General features: G+C 41.0%; 1 protein-coding gene across 4 annotated transcripts in view; it reads right to left on the bottom strand.

Annotated features, from left to right (window-relative positions):
* SPIDR (scaffold protein involved in DNA repair) overlaps window positions 1-14970 on the bottom strand; it is a 499470-nt gene that overhangs the window by 458507 nt on the left and 25993 nt on the right. For 2 of the 4 annotated variants that reach the window (XM_033203530.1, XM_033203531.1), the window contains exons 2-3: window positions 13062-13217; window positions 9082-9148 (exon numbers count right to left, since the gene is read on the bottom strand). In XM_033203530.1, coding sequence (XP_033059421.1) covers window positions 9082-9148; window positions 13062-13217 — 223 coding nt within the window. The remainder of the gene's footprint in view (window positions 1-9081; window positions 9149-13061; window positions 13218-14970) is intronic. The other 2 variants (XM_033203528.1, XM_033203529.1) reach the window with 1 other exon arrangement.

Genomic DNA, 14970 nt, shown 5'->3' with positions numbered 1-14970 from the left:
CATAGAGGTAATCAAATTCAAGTAAGGTCATTAGGGTGGGCCCTAATCCAAGATGACTGAAATCCTTATAAGGGGAAATCTGGACACACAGACAGACATGCACAGAGAAAACAATGTGAAGAGACCTGGGGAAGAGACAGAGGAAGAAGGCAGTCATCTATAAGCCAAGGAGAGAGGTCTAGAACAGATTCTTCCCCCACAGCCCTCAGAAGGAACCAACCCTGCCAACAGCTTCATTTTGGAGACTGGCCTACAGAACTGTGAGACAGTCAGTTTCTGCTGATTAAGCCACCCAGTTAGTGGTACTTCCAAAGGCTGTAATACAGCCTTTGGAAACTAGTTCAGCAGTGATATAAAGATGAGCAACAGATGTGGTCTGCCCTTAAGAAGCCAGTGGTCCAGTGGGGAAACAGGCAGGTCAAGAAATAATAATAATAATTAGTAATTTTTTATTAGCCGGCTAATTTTAGTTTTTTCCTTTTCTCATTAGTGCCAATTGCTATAATATTCAAAGATGAAGTTCATTTTGGTTTCTAAACCTTTATAATATGTCGGGGGGAAAAGTATTTTTCTTTAAAGAGATACGGCTTGAATCTTTTCTGGAGATTTTAAACATGTATAAGTAAATTCAACTTTGAAAAAGAAACATTAAATAAGTTGTTACCTTGTATTTCATAACAAAAATATATTTTTGGATGATTTTCCCATGCCACTACTTATTTGACCCATACTCTGGTGTACTTTCTACTCTATAGAATGATCAATATATTCTGAAAGGTTAGAAGAGCTTGTATGAATGTATAGTGTCTTTATTTATAACACATGCAGCTTGTTAAGGCAAAAAATTATTATTAATAACTTTTTTTTTTTTTGAGACGGAGTCTCGCTCTGCCGCCCAGGCTGGAGTGCAGTGGCCGGATCTCAGCTCACTGCAAGCTCCGCCTCCCGGGTTCACGCCATTCTCCTGCCTCAGCCTCCCGAGTAGCTGGGACTACAGGCGCCCGCCACGTCGCCCGGCTAGTTTTTTTGTATTTTTAGTAGAGACGGGGTTTCACCATGTTAGCCAGGATGGTCTCGATCTTCTGACCTCGTGATCCGCCCGTCTCGGCCTCCCAAAGTGCTGGGATTACAGGCTTGAGCCACCGCGCCCGGCCTATTATTAATAACTTAATAAAGGCTTGCTATTTGTAGTGGAGATTGATAGAAAAAGAGACTCAAGGAATTTCATAGAACTGGTTCATTTTTCACAGGTTCATTTAAACTGGTTCATTTAAACTAATACTGAAGTATTAGTTTAAGACATCCTATTAACAAAAATTCCAGGATAAAAATTCTATACTACATTTTGGGTGAGGAGGCAGTACTTTTATGACAGCTGGGAAGCAGAGTCGGGGAACATGCTTTTGTAATGTGTGCCTAGGTCAGAGTCAGAGGCTTGTCTCTGACAATAGCTTCTGCAATTCCATCAGAAGATTATAGTATTTAAAAGATGTGTACAGTTTATTTCATAATACAACATTTTATAAATTTTAAAGAAACATTTTTGGCAAATTTTATTTTTCATTTGCATAGAAAAGAATGCATGTCACTGAAATAATAACATGGTTTAGAATGTCACAGAAAGTTATGCCACTGACATATGAGCAACTGCTGTCATCAATCAAGCACCTACTGAAGCACCTTTAGGCATTTAATCTACTATTTCTAGCTCACTTAATATTCATAATAACTCAAAGATTATACCCATTCTCCAGATACAAAACTGAGACTACGAATGTTTAGCTTAGTTTTCAAAGAGTATAGAGCTAGGACGCAGCAAGACCCCGGAAGTCACAAGCCCTCACTCTTCCTACACACCCACAGCAGGGCTGACTGCCTATGGCGGCAGAACCAGCGGCCTACCTAATATCCACTCACCCCCTCTTCATTACTAATAACCCCAGTTTTCTTTAGCAGCAACATACCTATCTAAAAATCCTTAATTTCACTAAAGTATCTTTAGTGGAGGTGACCCTTTGTAACAGGTTCTAGTCAAAGGTAGAGGTACTGGGAAGGGCATTACTTTCCAAAAGAAAGGCAAAGCTGACTTGGAGAAAATCCTCAGCACCTACACTCTTCCAAGAATTCAGCCTGGAGAATTCAGCCACCACCTACCGACCATGAGAACCAATCCCACACTCAGGCTACAGAATTCAGAAAGAATTTAGCCCTCCGGGGGGCGGAGCAAGATGGCCGAATAGGAACAGCTCCAGTCTCCAACTCCCAGCACAAGCGACACAGAAGAACGGTGATTTCTGCATTTTCAACTGAGGTACTGGGGTCATCTCACAGGGAGTGCCGGACAATCGGTGCTGGTCAGCTGCTGCAGCCGGACGAGCGAGAGCTGAAGCAGGGCGAGGCATCGCCTCACCTGGGAAGCGCAAGAGGGAAGGGAATGCCTTTTCCTAGCCAGGGGAACTGAGACACACAACACCTGGAAAATCGAGTAATTCCCACCCCAATACTGCACTTTAAGCAAACGGGCACACCAGGAGATTATACCCACACCTGGCTGGGAGGGTCCCACGCCCACGGAGCCTCCCTCATTGCTAGCACAGCAGTCAGCGATCTAACCACAAGGCAGCAGCGAGGCTGGGGGAAGGGCGCCCACCATTGCTGAGGCTTAAGTAGCTAAACAAAGCCACTGGGAAGCTCCAACTGGGTGGAGCTCACAGCAGCCCAAGGAAACCTGCCTGTCTCTGTAGACTCCACCTCTGGGGACAGGGCACAGGTAAAAAACAACAGGGAAAGCAGCAGAGGCCTCTACAGACCCGAACGACTCTTTCTGACAGCTCTGAAGAGAGCAGTGGATCTCCCAACACGGAGGTTGAGATCTGAGAAGGGACAGACTGCCTACTCAAGTGGGTCCCTGACCCCTGAGTAGCCTAACTGGGAGACATCCCCCACTAGGGGCAGTCTGACACCCCACACCTCACAGGGTGGAGTATACCCCTGAGAGGAAGCTTTCAAAGTGAGAATCAGACAGGTACACTCGCTGTTCAGCAATATTCTATCTTCTGCAAAATCTGCTGCTGATACCCAGGCAAACAGGGTCTGGAGTGGACCTCAAGCAATCTCCAACAGACCTACAGCTGAGGGTCCTGACTATTACAAGGAAAACTACCAAACAGGAAGAACACCTATACCAAAACCCCATTAGTACGTCACCATCATCAAAGACCAGAGACAGATAAAACCACAAAGATGGGGAAGAAGCAGGGCAGAAAAGCTGGAAATTCAAAAAATAAGAGCGCATCTCCCCCTACAAAGGAGCGCAGCTCATCGCCAGCAACGGATCAAAGCTGGTCAGAGAATGACTTTGACGAGATGAGAGAAGAAGGCTTCAGTCCATCAAACCTCTCAGAGCTAAAGGAGGAATTACGTACCCAGCGCAAAAAAACTAAAAATCTTGAAAAAAGAGTGGAAGAATTGATAGCTAGAATAATTAATGCAGAGAAGGTCATAAATGAAATGACAGAGATGAAAACCATGACATGAGAAATATGTGACAAATCCACAAGCTTCAGTAACCGACTTGATCAACCGGAAGAAAGAGTATCAGCGATTGAGGATCACATTAATGAAATGAAGCCAGAAGAGAAACCAAAAGAAAAAAGAAGAAAAAGAAATGAACAAAGCCTGCAAGAAGTATGGGATTATGTAAAAAGACCAAATCTACGTCTGATTGGGGTGCCTGAAAGTGAAGGGGAAAATGGAACCAAGTTGGAAAACACTCTTCAGGATATCACCCAGGAGAACTTCCCCAACCTAGTAGGGCAGGCCAACATTCAAATTCAGGAAATACAGAGAACGCCATAAAGATACTCCTCGAGAAGAGCAACTCCAAGACACATAATTGCCAGATTCACCAAAGTCGAAATGAAGGAAAAAATCTTAAGGGCAGCCAGAGAGAAAGGTCGGGTTACCCACAAAGGGAAGCCCAGCAGACTAACAGCAGACCTCTCGGCAGAAACTCTACAAGCCAGAAGAGAGTGGGGGCCAATATTCAACGTTCTTAAAGAAAAGAATTTTCAACCCAGAATTTCATATCCAGCCAAACTAAGTTTCATCAGTGAAGGAGAAATAAAATCCTTTACAGATAAGCAAATGCTTAGAGATTTTGTCACCACCAGGCGTGCCTTACAAGAGACCCTGAAGGAAGCCCTAAACATGGAAAGGAACAACCGGTACCAGCCATTGCAAAAACATGCCAAAATGTAAAGACCATCGAGGCTAGGAAGAAACTGCATCAACTAACGAGCAAAATAACCAGTTAATATCATAATGGCAGGATCAAGTTCACACATAACAATATTAACCTTAAATGTAAATGGACTAAATGCTCCAATTAAAAGACACAGACTGGCAAACTGGATAAAGAGTCAAGACCCATCAGTCTGCTGTATTCAGGAGACCCATCTCACATGCAGAGACATACATAGGCTCAAAATAAAGGGATGGAGGAAGATCTACCAAGCCAATGGAGAACAAAAAAAAGCAGGGGTTGCAATCCTAGTCTCTGATAAATCAGACTTTAAACCATCAAAGATCAAAAGAGACAAAGAAGGCCATTACATAATGATAAAGGGATCAATTCAACAAGAAGAGCTAACTATCCTAAATATATATGCACCCAATACAGGAGCACCCAAATTCATAAAGCAAGTCCTTAGAGACTTACAAACAGACTTAGACTCCCATACAATAATAATGGGAGACTTCAACACTCCACTGTCAACATTAGACAGATCAACGAGACAGAAAGTTAACAAGGATATCCAGGAATTGAACTCATCTCTGCACCAAGCGGACCTAATAGACATCTATAGAGCTCTCCACCCCAAATCAACAGAATATACATTCTTCTCAGCACCACATCACACTTATTCCAAAATTGACCACATAATTGGAAGTAAAGCACTCCTCAGCAAATGTAAAAGAACAGAAATTATAACAAACTGTCTCTCAGACCACAGTGCAATCAAACTAGAACTCAGGACTAGGAAACTAAATCAAAACCACTCAACTACATGGAAACTGAACAACCCGCTCCTGAATGACTACTGGGTACATAACGAAATGAAGGCAGAAATAAAGAAGTTCTTTGAAACCAATGAGAACAAAGATACAACATACCAGAATCTCTGGGACACATTTAAAGCAGTGTGTACAGGGAAATTTATAGCACTAAATGCCCACAAGAGAAAGCTCAAAAGATGTAAAATTGACACTCTAACATCACAATTAAAAGAACTGGAGAAGCAAGAGCAAACACATTCAAAAGCTACCAGAAGGCAAGAAATAACTAAGATCAGAGCAGAACTGAAGGAGATAGAGACACAAAAAACCCTCCAAAAAAATCAATGAATCCAGAGGTTGGTTTTTTGAAAAAATCAACAAAATTGACAGACCGCTAGCATGACTAATAAAGAAGAAAAGAGAGAAAAATCAAACAGACGCAATAAAAAATGATAAAGGGGATATCACCACGGACCCCACAGAAATACAAACTACCATCAGAGAATAGTATAAACACCTCTACGCAAATCAACTAGAAAATATAGAAGAAATGGATAATTTCCTGGACACTTACACTCTTCCAAGACTAAACCAGGAAGAAGCTGAATCCCTGAATAGACCAACAGCAGGCTCTGAAATTGAGGCAATAATTAACAGTCTACCAACCAAAAAAAGTCCTCATGTTATGAGGCCAACATCATCTTGATACCAAAGCCTGGCAGAGACACAACAAAAAAAGAGAATTTTAGACCAATATCCCTGATGAATATCGATGCAAAAATCCTCAATAAAATACTGGCAAACTGGATCCAGCAGCACATCAAAAAGCTTATCCACCATGATCAAGTGGGCTTCATCCCTGGGATGCAAGGCTGGTTCAACATATGCAAATCAATAAACGTAATCCAGCATATAAACAGAACCAAAGACAAAAACCACATGATTATCTCAATAGATGTAGAAAAGGCTTTTGACAAAATTCAACAGCCCTTCATGCTAAAAACGCTCAAGAAATTCGGTATTGATGGAACGTGCCTCAAAATAATAAGAGCTATTTATGACAAACCCACAGCCAATATCATACTGAATGGGCAAAAACTGGAAAAATTCCCTTTGAAAACTGGTACAAGACAGGGATGCCCTCTCTCACCACTCCTATTCAACATAGTCTTGGAAGTTCTGGCTAGGGCAATCAGGCAAGAGAAAGAAATCAAGGGTATCCAGTTAGGAAAAGAAGAAGTCAAATTGTCCCTGTTTGCAGATGACATGATTGTATATTTAGAAAACCCCATTGTCTCAGCCCAAAATCTCCTTAAGCTGATAAGCAACTTCAGCAGTCTCAGGATACAAAATTAATGTGCAAAAATCACAAGCATTCTTATATACCAGTAACCGACAAACAGAGAGCCAAATCATGAATGAACTTCCATTCACAATTGCTTCAAAGAGAATAAAATACCTAGGAATCCAACTTACAAGGGATGTAAAGGACCTCTTCAAGGAGAACTACGAACCACTGCTCAGTGAAATCAAAGAGGACACAAACAAATGGAAGAACATACCATGCTCATGGATAGGAAGAATCAATATCGTGAAAATGGCCATACTGCCCAAGGTGATTTATAGATTCAATGCCATCCCCATCAAGCTACCAATGAGTTTCTTCACAGAATTGGAAGAAACGGCTTTAAAGTTCATATGGAACCAAAAAAGAGCCCGCATTGCCAAGACAATCCTAAGTCAAATGAACAAAGCTGGAGGCATCACGCTACCTGACTTCAAACTATACTACAAGGCTACAGTAACCAAAACAGCATGGTACTGGTACCAAAACAGAGATATAGATCAATGGAACACAACAGAGTCCTCAGACATAATACCACACATCTACAGCCATGTGATCTTTTTTAAACCTGAGAGAAACAAGAAATGGGGAAAGGATTCCCTATTTAATAAATGGTGCTGGGAAAATTGGCTAGCCATAAGTAGAAAGCTGAAACTGGAACTGGATCCTTTCCTTACTCCTTATAGGAAAATTAATTCAAGATGGATTAGAGACTTAAATGTTAGACCTAATACCATAAAAACCCTAGAAGAAAACCTAGGTAGTACCATTCAGGACATAGGCATGGGCAAGGACTTCATGTCTACAACACCAGAAGCAACGGCAGCAAAAGCCAAAATTGACAAATGGGATCTAACTAAACTAAAGAGCTTCTGCACAGCAAAAGAAACTACCATCAGAGTGAACAGGTAACCTACAGAATTGGAGAAAATTTTTGCAATCTACTCATCTGACAAAGGGCTAATATCCAGAATCTACAAAGAACTCAAACAAATTTACAAGAAAAAAACAACCCCATCAAAAAGTGGGCAAAGGATATGAACAGACATTTCTCAAAAGAAGACATTCATACAGCCAACAGACACACGAAAAAATGCTCATCATCACTGGCCATCAGAGAAATGCAAATCAAAACCACAATGAGATACCATCTCACACCAGTGAGAATGGCAATCATTAAAAAGTCAGGAAACAACAGGTGCTGGAGAGGATGTGAGAAATAGGAACACTTTTACACTGTTGGTGGGATTGTAAACTACTTCAACCGTTATGGAAAACAGTATGGCGATTCCTCAAGGATCTAGATCTAGATGTACCATATGACCCAGCTATCCCACTACTGGGTATATACCCAAAGGATTATAATCATGCTGCTATAAAGACACATGCACACGTATGTTTATTGCAGCACTATTCACAATAGCAAAGACTGGAATCAACCCAAATGTCCATCTGTGACAGACTGGATTAAGAAAATGTGGCACATATACACCATGGAATACTATGCAGCCATCAAAAAGGATGAGTTTGCGTCCTTTGTAGGGACATGGATGCAGCTGGAAACCATCATTCTTAGCAAACTATCACAAGAACAGAAAACCAAACACCGCATGTTCTCACTCATAGGTGGGAACTGAACAATGAGATCACTTGGACTTGAGAAGGGGAACATCACACACTGGGGCCTATCATGGGGAGGGGGGAGGGGGGAGGGATTGCACTGGGAGTTATACCTGATATAAATGACGAATTGATGGGTGCTGACGAGTTGATGGGTGCAGCACACCAACATGGCACAAGTATACATATGTAAGAAACCTGCACATTATGCACATGTACCCTAGAACTTAAAGTATAATTAAAAAAAAAAAAAAAAGAATTTAGCCCTCTGGATGTTCTGCTGCAGGAGACAAATTCAACCTCATTTATCCAAATACTCTAGTGTTTGAACAGTTTTCTACTACTTATTGAAAGTTCCCTAATTCATCAAGAAAGAATTTCAGAGCCTGAAGCAGTATAGTTGTTTTGGCATAGGTCACATTTCCTTCCCAAATCTGATTTAAAAAAAAAAAAACCACACACAAAACCCTGGAGCTATGAGCATGAGCTAACCTACTGGGCTCTGTGACAAAAATGAACTCAGGGGCCAAGCACGGTGGCTCATGCCTGCAATCCCAGCACTTTGGGAGGCCAAGGCAGGCAGATCATGAGGTCAGGAGATCAAGACCACCCTCGCTAACATGGTGAAACCCCATCTCTACTAAAAACACACAAAAAAATTAGTCGGGCACAGTGGCGGGCACCTGTAGTCCCAACTACTCAGGAGGCTGGGGCAGGAGAATGGCGTGAACCTGGGAGGTGGAGCTTGCAGTGAGCCGAGGTCGCACCACTGCACTCCAGCCTGGGCGACAGAGCGAGACTCTGTCTCAAAAAAAAAAAGAACTCAGCAAGGACACAAAAAAAAATGTTAGTTAGGCGGGCAGGAGAAATGGGGTAGACGGTGACAGCGATGACAGAGTTCTCAAAAATACCTTTTTACCTTGTCTTGATGTTTTTTAACTATGAATATAGTCTCTCCAAACCATGTAACTTTTTTAAAAAAGCAAATTTTTAAAATAATCACAGAAGGATTTATTAGTCTTATATCTTCTCTGTCAAGAAATCAACAAAATAGTTACCTTGCTTGGGTCTAGGGGATAATTCAAGGTGTTTTTCTGTAATCGTCTTCTCTTCAGCTGTTAATGACTGCAGGCAAAATAATAATCATGGAATTTATGTGACAAATGCAAAACAAAACTTTTATAAAATATTCAAAATCTTAAACTATACTCTCCTTAACATATTCTTCTCTGATTTCCTTTACCAATTCACCAATTTCAGTATTCCCAAAGCATGTACTCCTTATATATTTATAAATTTGTTGTATTTTTCCAGAATCTAAAGAGATCTGACTGAGCAAAACGTTTCACATTAACATTCAATGTAATATCTGCTCACACATATGACTCCGACTGCCTATAAGGTACTCATTACTACTCATACCCAAATTATCTTGAGTTTGTAATAGCATTCCTCTGTAAATTACACAAACACACAAAAATTATCCAGAACATCTCATTGCCAAAAGATTCTGAATATACAGGCATATCTTGTTTTATTGTGCTTCACAGATAAAGCGTTTTTTACAAATTGAAAATTTCTGGCAATCCTGTGTCAACCAATTCTGTGTGCCATTTTTCCAACAGCATCTGCTCACCTATAAACTTGTGTCTCTGTGTCATATTTTGATAATTATCCCAAGATTTCAAACTTTATCATTATTATTAAATCTGCTGTGATGGTCTGTGATCAGTGATCTCTGGTATTACTACTGTAACTGATTTGGGATGCCACAGTCAAAACCAATATAAGAGAGCAAAATTAATAAATGCTGTGTGTGTTCTGACTGCTCCACCAACCAGCTGCTCCTCCATCTCTTGCCTTCTCCTTAGGCCTCCTATTCTCTGCAACACAACAACATTAAAATTAAGTCAATTAACCTTACAATGGCCTCAAAGTGCTCAAAGGAAGAGCTGAATGTTTCACACCTTAAATCAAAAGTTGGAAATGGCCAGGCGCAGTGGCTCACGCCTGTAATCCCAGCACTTTGGGAGGCCAAAGCAAGTAAATCACCTAAGGTGAGGAATTCGAGACCAGCCTGACCAACATGATGAAACCCGTCACTACTAAAAATACAAAAATTAGCTGGGCGTGGTGGCAGGCACCTGTAATCCCAGCTACTCGGGAGGCTGAGGCAGGAGAATTACTTGAACCTGGGAGGCAGAGGTTGCCGTGAGCCAAGATTGCACCACCCATAGTGACAGAGAGAGACGCCGTCTCAAAAAAGAAAAAGAAAAGAAAAAAAAAGCTGGAAATGATTAAGCTTAGGTAGGAAGGCATGGCAAAAACTAAGATAGGCTAAAATTTAGACCTCTTGAACCAAATTGTTAAGCCAGTTGTGAATGCAAAGGAAAGTTCTTGAACAAAACTGACAGTGCTACTCCAGTGAATACACAAATGATAAGAAAGTAAAATAGCACTATTGCTAATACAGAGTTTTAGCAATCTGGATAGAAAATTGAACCAGCTATAACATTCCTTTAAGCCAGAGCAGAACTCAGAGCAAGGTCCTCACTCTCTTCAATTTTACAAAGGCTGAGAGAGGTGAAGCTGGAGAAGAAAAGTCTGGAGCTAGCAGAGGGTGGTTCATGAACAAATCATCTCCGTAACGTAAAAGTACAAGGTAATGCAGCAAGTGATCTAGAAGATCTAGTTAAGATCACTGATGAATGTAGCTACGCTAAATAATAGATTTTCAATAGAGATAGAAGAGCCTTATATTAGAAGATGATGCCATTTAAGACTTTCGTAGCTAGAGAGAAGTCAATGCTTGGCAATAAAGCTTCAAAGAACAGACTGATACTCATATTAGGGGCTAACGCAGCTGGTAACATTAAGTTGAAGCCAATGCTCATGTATCATTCTGAAAATTCTAGCGCCCGTATGATAAATCTACTCTGCCTGTGCTCTATAAATGTAACAACAAAGCCTGGATGACGGCACGTCTCTTTACAGTATTCTTTACTGTAATACTTTAAGTCCACTGTTGAGACCTGCTCAGAAAAAAGATTTCTTTCAAACTATTACTGCTGATTGACAATGCACCTGGTCACCCAAGAGCTCTGATTGAGAAGCACAAGGAGATAAACATTGTTTTCACGCCTGCTAACACCACTTCCATTCTGCAACCTATGGATCAAGGGGTGATTCTGACTTTCAAGTCTTATTATTTCAGATATACGTGTCATATGGCTGTAGCTGCCACAGATAGTGACCCCTCTGATGGATCTGGGCAAAGTAAATTGAAAACTTTCAGGAAAATATTCACCATTCTATGTGCCATTAAGAACATTCGTGATTAATGACAGAAGGTCAAAATATCAGCATTAACAGGAGTTTGGAAGAAGTTGATTCCAACTCTTATGTATGACTCAGGAGTTTAAGACTTCAGCAGAAAAACTGATGTGATAGAAACAGCAAGAGAACTAGAATTAGAAGTGGAACCTGAAGATATGACTGAATTGCTGCAATCTTCTAAGAGTTGAATGGATGAAGAGTTACTTTTTACGGATGAACAAATAAAGTAGTTTCTGGAGATAAAATCTACTCCTGGTGAAAATGCTGTGAACATTGTTGAAGTGATAACAAGGAATTTAGAATATCCTATAAACTTAGTTGATAAAGCAGTGTCAGGCTTTGGAAGGATTGAGTCCAATTTTGAAAGAAGTTCTATTACAGGTCAAATGTTATCAGCATCACATGCTACTCAGTAATCTTTCATGAAAGGAATAGTAAATAGATGTGGTAAATTTCACTTTTACCTTATTTTAGGAAACTGCCACAGCCACCCCAACCTTCAACCACCAACAACCTGATCAGTCAGCAGCCATCAGCATCCAAGCAAGACTCTCCCAGCAAAAAGATCACACCTTGCTGAAGGCTCCTATGATTGTTAGCATTTTTTTTAGCAATAAAATATTGTTAAATTAAGGTATATACATTGCTTTTTTAGACACAGTACTATTGCACACTTAACAGACTACAGTATAATATAACTTTTATATATACTGGGAAATCAAAGAATTCATGTGATCACTTTATTGCGATATTCACTTTATTGTGCTGGTCCTGAACTAAACCTGCAATATCTCCAGAGTAAACATGCATTTCTTGTGAAGAGTGGTATGCTCAATGGTTTCATCTTCTGAGAACATTCTTAGTAAATATCCTTCATTTACAAACAAAGAAGTAGAAAGGTTTTGCATGGATTAAAGAGGTACAGGTGTGAGCTGGGCATGGGGGCTCACACCTGTAATCCCAACTCTCTGGGAGGCGGAGGCAGGAGGATGACTTGCAGCCAGGAGTTAGAGACCACCCTAGGCAACACAGCAAGACCCTGTCTCTACAGAAAGTTTTTAAAAAATTAGCCAGGCGGCCAGGCACAGTGGCTCACGCCTGTAATCCCAGCACTGTGGAGGCCAAGGCGGGTGGATTACCTGAGGTCAGGAGTTCCAAACCAGCCTGGCCAACATGGTGAAACCCGGTCTCTACTAAAACTACAAAAATCAGTCGAGTGTGGTGGCACGCACCTGTAATCCCAGCTACTTGAGAGGCTGAGGCAAGAGAATTGCTTGAACCTGGGAGGCGGAGGTTGCTGTGAGCCAACATAGCCCCACCGCACTCCAGCCTGGGTGACAAAGTGAGACTCTGTCTCAAAAAAAAAAAAAAAAGAAAAAATTAGCCAGGCATGGTCCCAGCTATTTGACAGGCTGAGGCAAGATAGCCTAAGCCCAGGAGTTCAAGGGTTCAAGGATGCCCTGAGCTATGATTGTGCCAGCCTGGGCAACAAAGTGAGACTTTGTCTCCAAAAAAAAAAAAAAAAGGTGAATACTAACTTGCCACGATTATTAAAGGAATGAAAGGGAAGAAAAGGAGTGTACCAATTACAGTGTCCTGAAAGAATAAGAAAGGGAATTACAATGAAATGTAATTACAATGTTCTGAACACTCAGGATTTCCTCTTTGGCATTCAGGGAAAACAACTCTACAGATACTTTACCGGAGTCCCAGAAGTGTCCTGAAACCCTTCTCCACACCTGAGCCATGCTTCAGAGAGAGAGGCAGCTGCCCCTGCTGTCCTGAGACCTGCTCTTCTGACCTGCAGTGGTCCTTCTCCTGGAAAGGATGGGCATTCTATATCCCAACTCCTTTTTCTCTGTGGAGATGATTATTAAAAGAAAAATCAAAACACAAAAAAAATCAACTTCATTAAATAGACATTAAGTTAACAATTTACAATCTGAAAACCCAGAAGTGTCATTAGTAAAGGCATAGTTTTTGAATGTCTCTAAATCTTCACATAAACAGCAACTGGACAGCAAAGCCAAAAACATAGAAACATAATTAATCAGCAAACTCCAAAACACAAGTGGGTAAAGACAAACCACCAACCGTCCAAAGTCCGCATGGTATCAGTGTCTGAGAGGAAAGAAGCCAAGGAAAGTAAGAGAGCCAAGGAGGCCCTGAGAACCTAGACATCAGTGCTCACTAGGAAGCAGAGCAGGTGACAGATCTGAGAACAGCGACTGAAACTAGGTGAGAGCAGGGGCTCTACGGTAAGAAGATGTGAAGAGATGGGAGCAGCCTGGGCCACCCAAAACTGGTCACCCTGGACTCCCTTCTGGACCCCTCACTGAGAAAGTGCTGGGAGTGGAATCTACTCAGCAGCACAGGGGTGGCAGAGACACAGAAAAGGTCCAGATGAGCAGAGTCAGGGAGAATCTACAAGACCAAATACACAAGTGGCCAAATTTTTACAAGCCATATGAAAACAACACAAGGTATAAAAGCTATGCTGAGCCGGGTGCCATGGCTCACACCTGTAATCCCAATACTTTGGGAGGCCAAGGCAGGAGGATTCCATGAGCCCAGGGGTTCAAGAACAACCTGGGCAACACAGCAAGATCCCATTTCTTAAAAAAAAAAAAAAAAAAACTTTAGTTTTTTTAGTGAGCTGGGCATGGTGGCACATGACTGCAGTTCCAGCTACTCAGGAGGCTGAACCAGGAGGATCACTTGAGCCCAGGAGTTTGAGGCTGCAGTGAGCTATGACTGCACCACTGCACTTCAACTTGGGCAACCCAGTGAGAGTCCACGTCCTTAAAAAAAAAAAAAGAAAAGAAAGGCTATCCTGAATCCCGCCTCCTTCTATCATTTCAGAAGACAGAGACATAAAAATAAGCAACAGGAAGGTATAAAAGCTAAATCCCATAAAATTATCATTAGGGAAAAACTAAGGAGAATAACATCCCAACATACAAAAAAAAAAAAAAAAAGTACATCAAAGACACACAAAACAGATAAAATGGTAAACTACAATTTTAAAACAAGATAAAATATTCAGAATAAAAAACTCAGAAATGAGGTGACAAAACTTAAGTAGAATAAAATTTAAAAAGGACTAAACCAGAAGGAATCCAAGAACAAATCGGTATTACAGATATCTTAAATCTTCAGTGTAAAAGTAGCAAAAATTTAAGCATAACACTATCTTACAAACTAGCCGTTTTACTCCTATTTACGCAAAGAAATAAAACTATGTCTACACAGATTTTTACACATATTTTTAAAAGAATTTTTATTTGTAATAGCCAAAAGCTAAAAACAACCCCAAAGTCCATTGCAGTAGCTTTAAAATATAGCAACAAATTCTTTAACATTGCTCCCCTCAAAAGAGCCTTTGAAAGAAAAAAACTAATTCTTTACTCTTTGAGTGAGGGCTGGATGTTGTGACTTATTTCTAGTAAATAATATCATGAGGAAAGTGACAATGTGTGACTTCTGAGAGCAGGTCATAATAGGAATTGAGGCTTCCAGCAGGCGCAGTGGCTCATGCCTGTAATTCCAACACTTTGGGAGACCAGGGTGGCCAGATCACTTGAGGCCTGGAGTTAGAGGCCAGACTGGTC

This window comes from Trachypithecus francoisi, unplaced genomic scaffold (assembly GCF_009764315.1).
Source record: "Trachypithecus francoisi isolate TF-2019V2 unplaced genomic scaffold, Tfra_2.0 Lachesis_group7, whole genome shotgun sequence".
Classification (NCBI taxonomy): domain Eukaryota; kingdom Metazoa; phylum Chordata; class Mammalia; order Primates; family Cercopithecidae; genus Trachypithecus; species Trachypithecus francoisi.
Note: the sequence above shows the minus strand (reverse complement) of the source record. Positions and strands in the feature narration are given on the sequence as shown.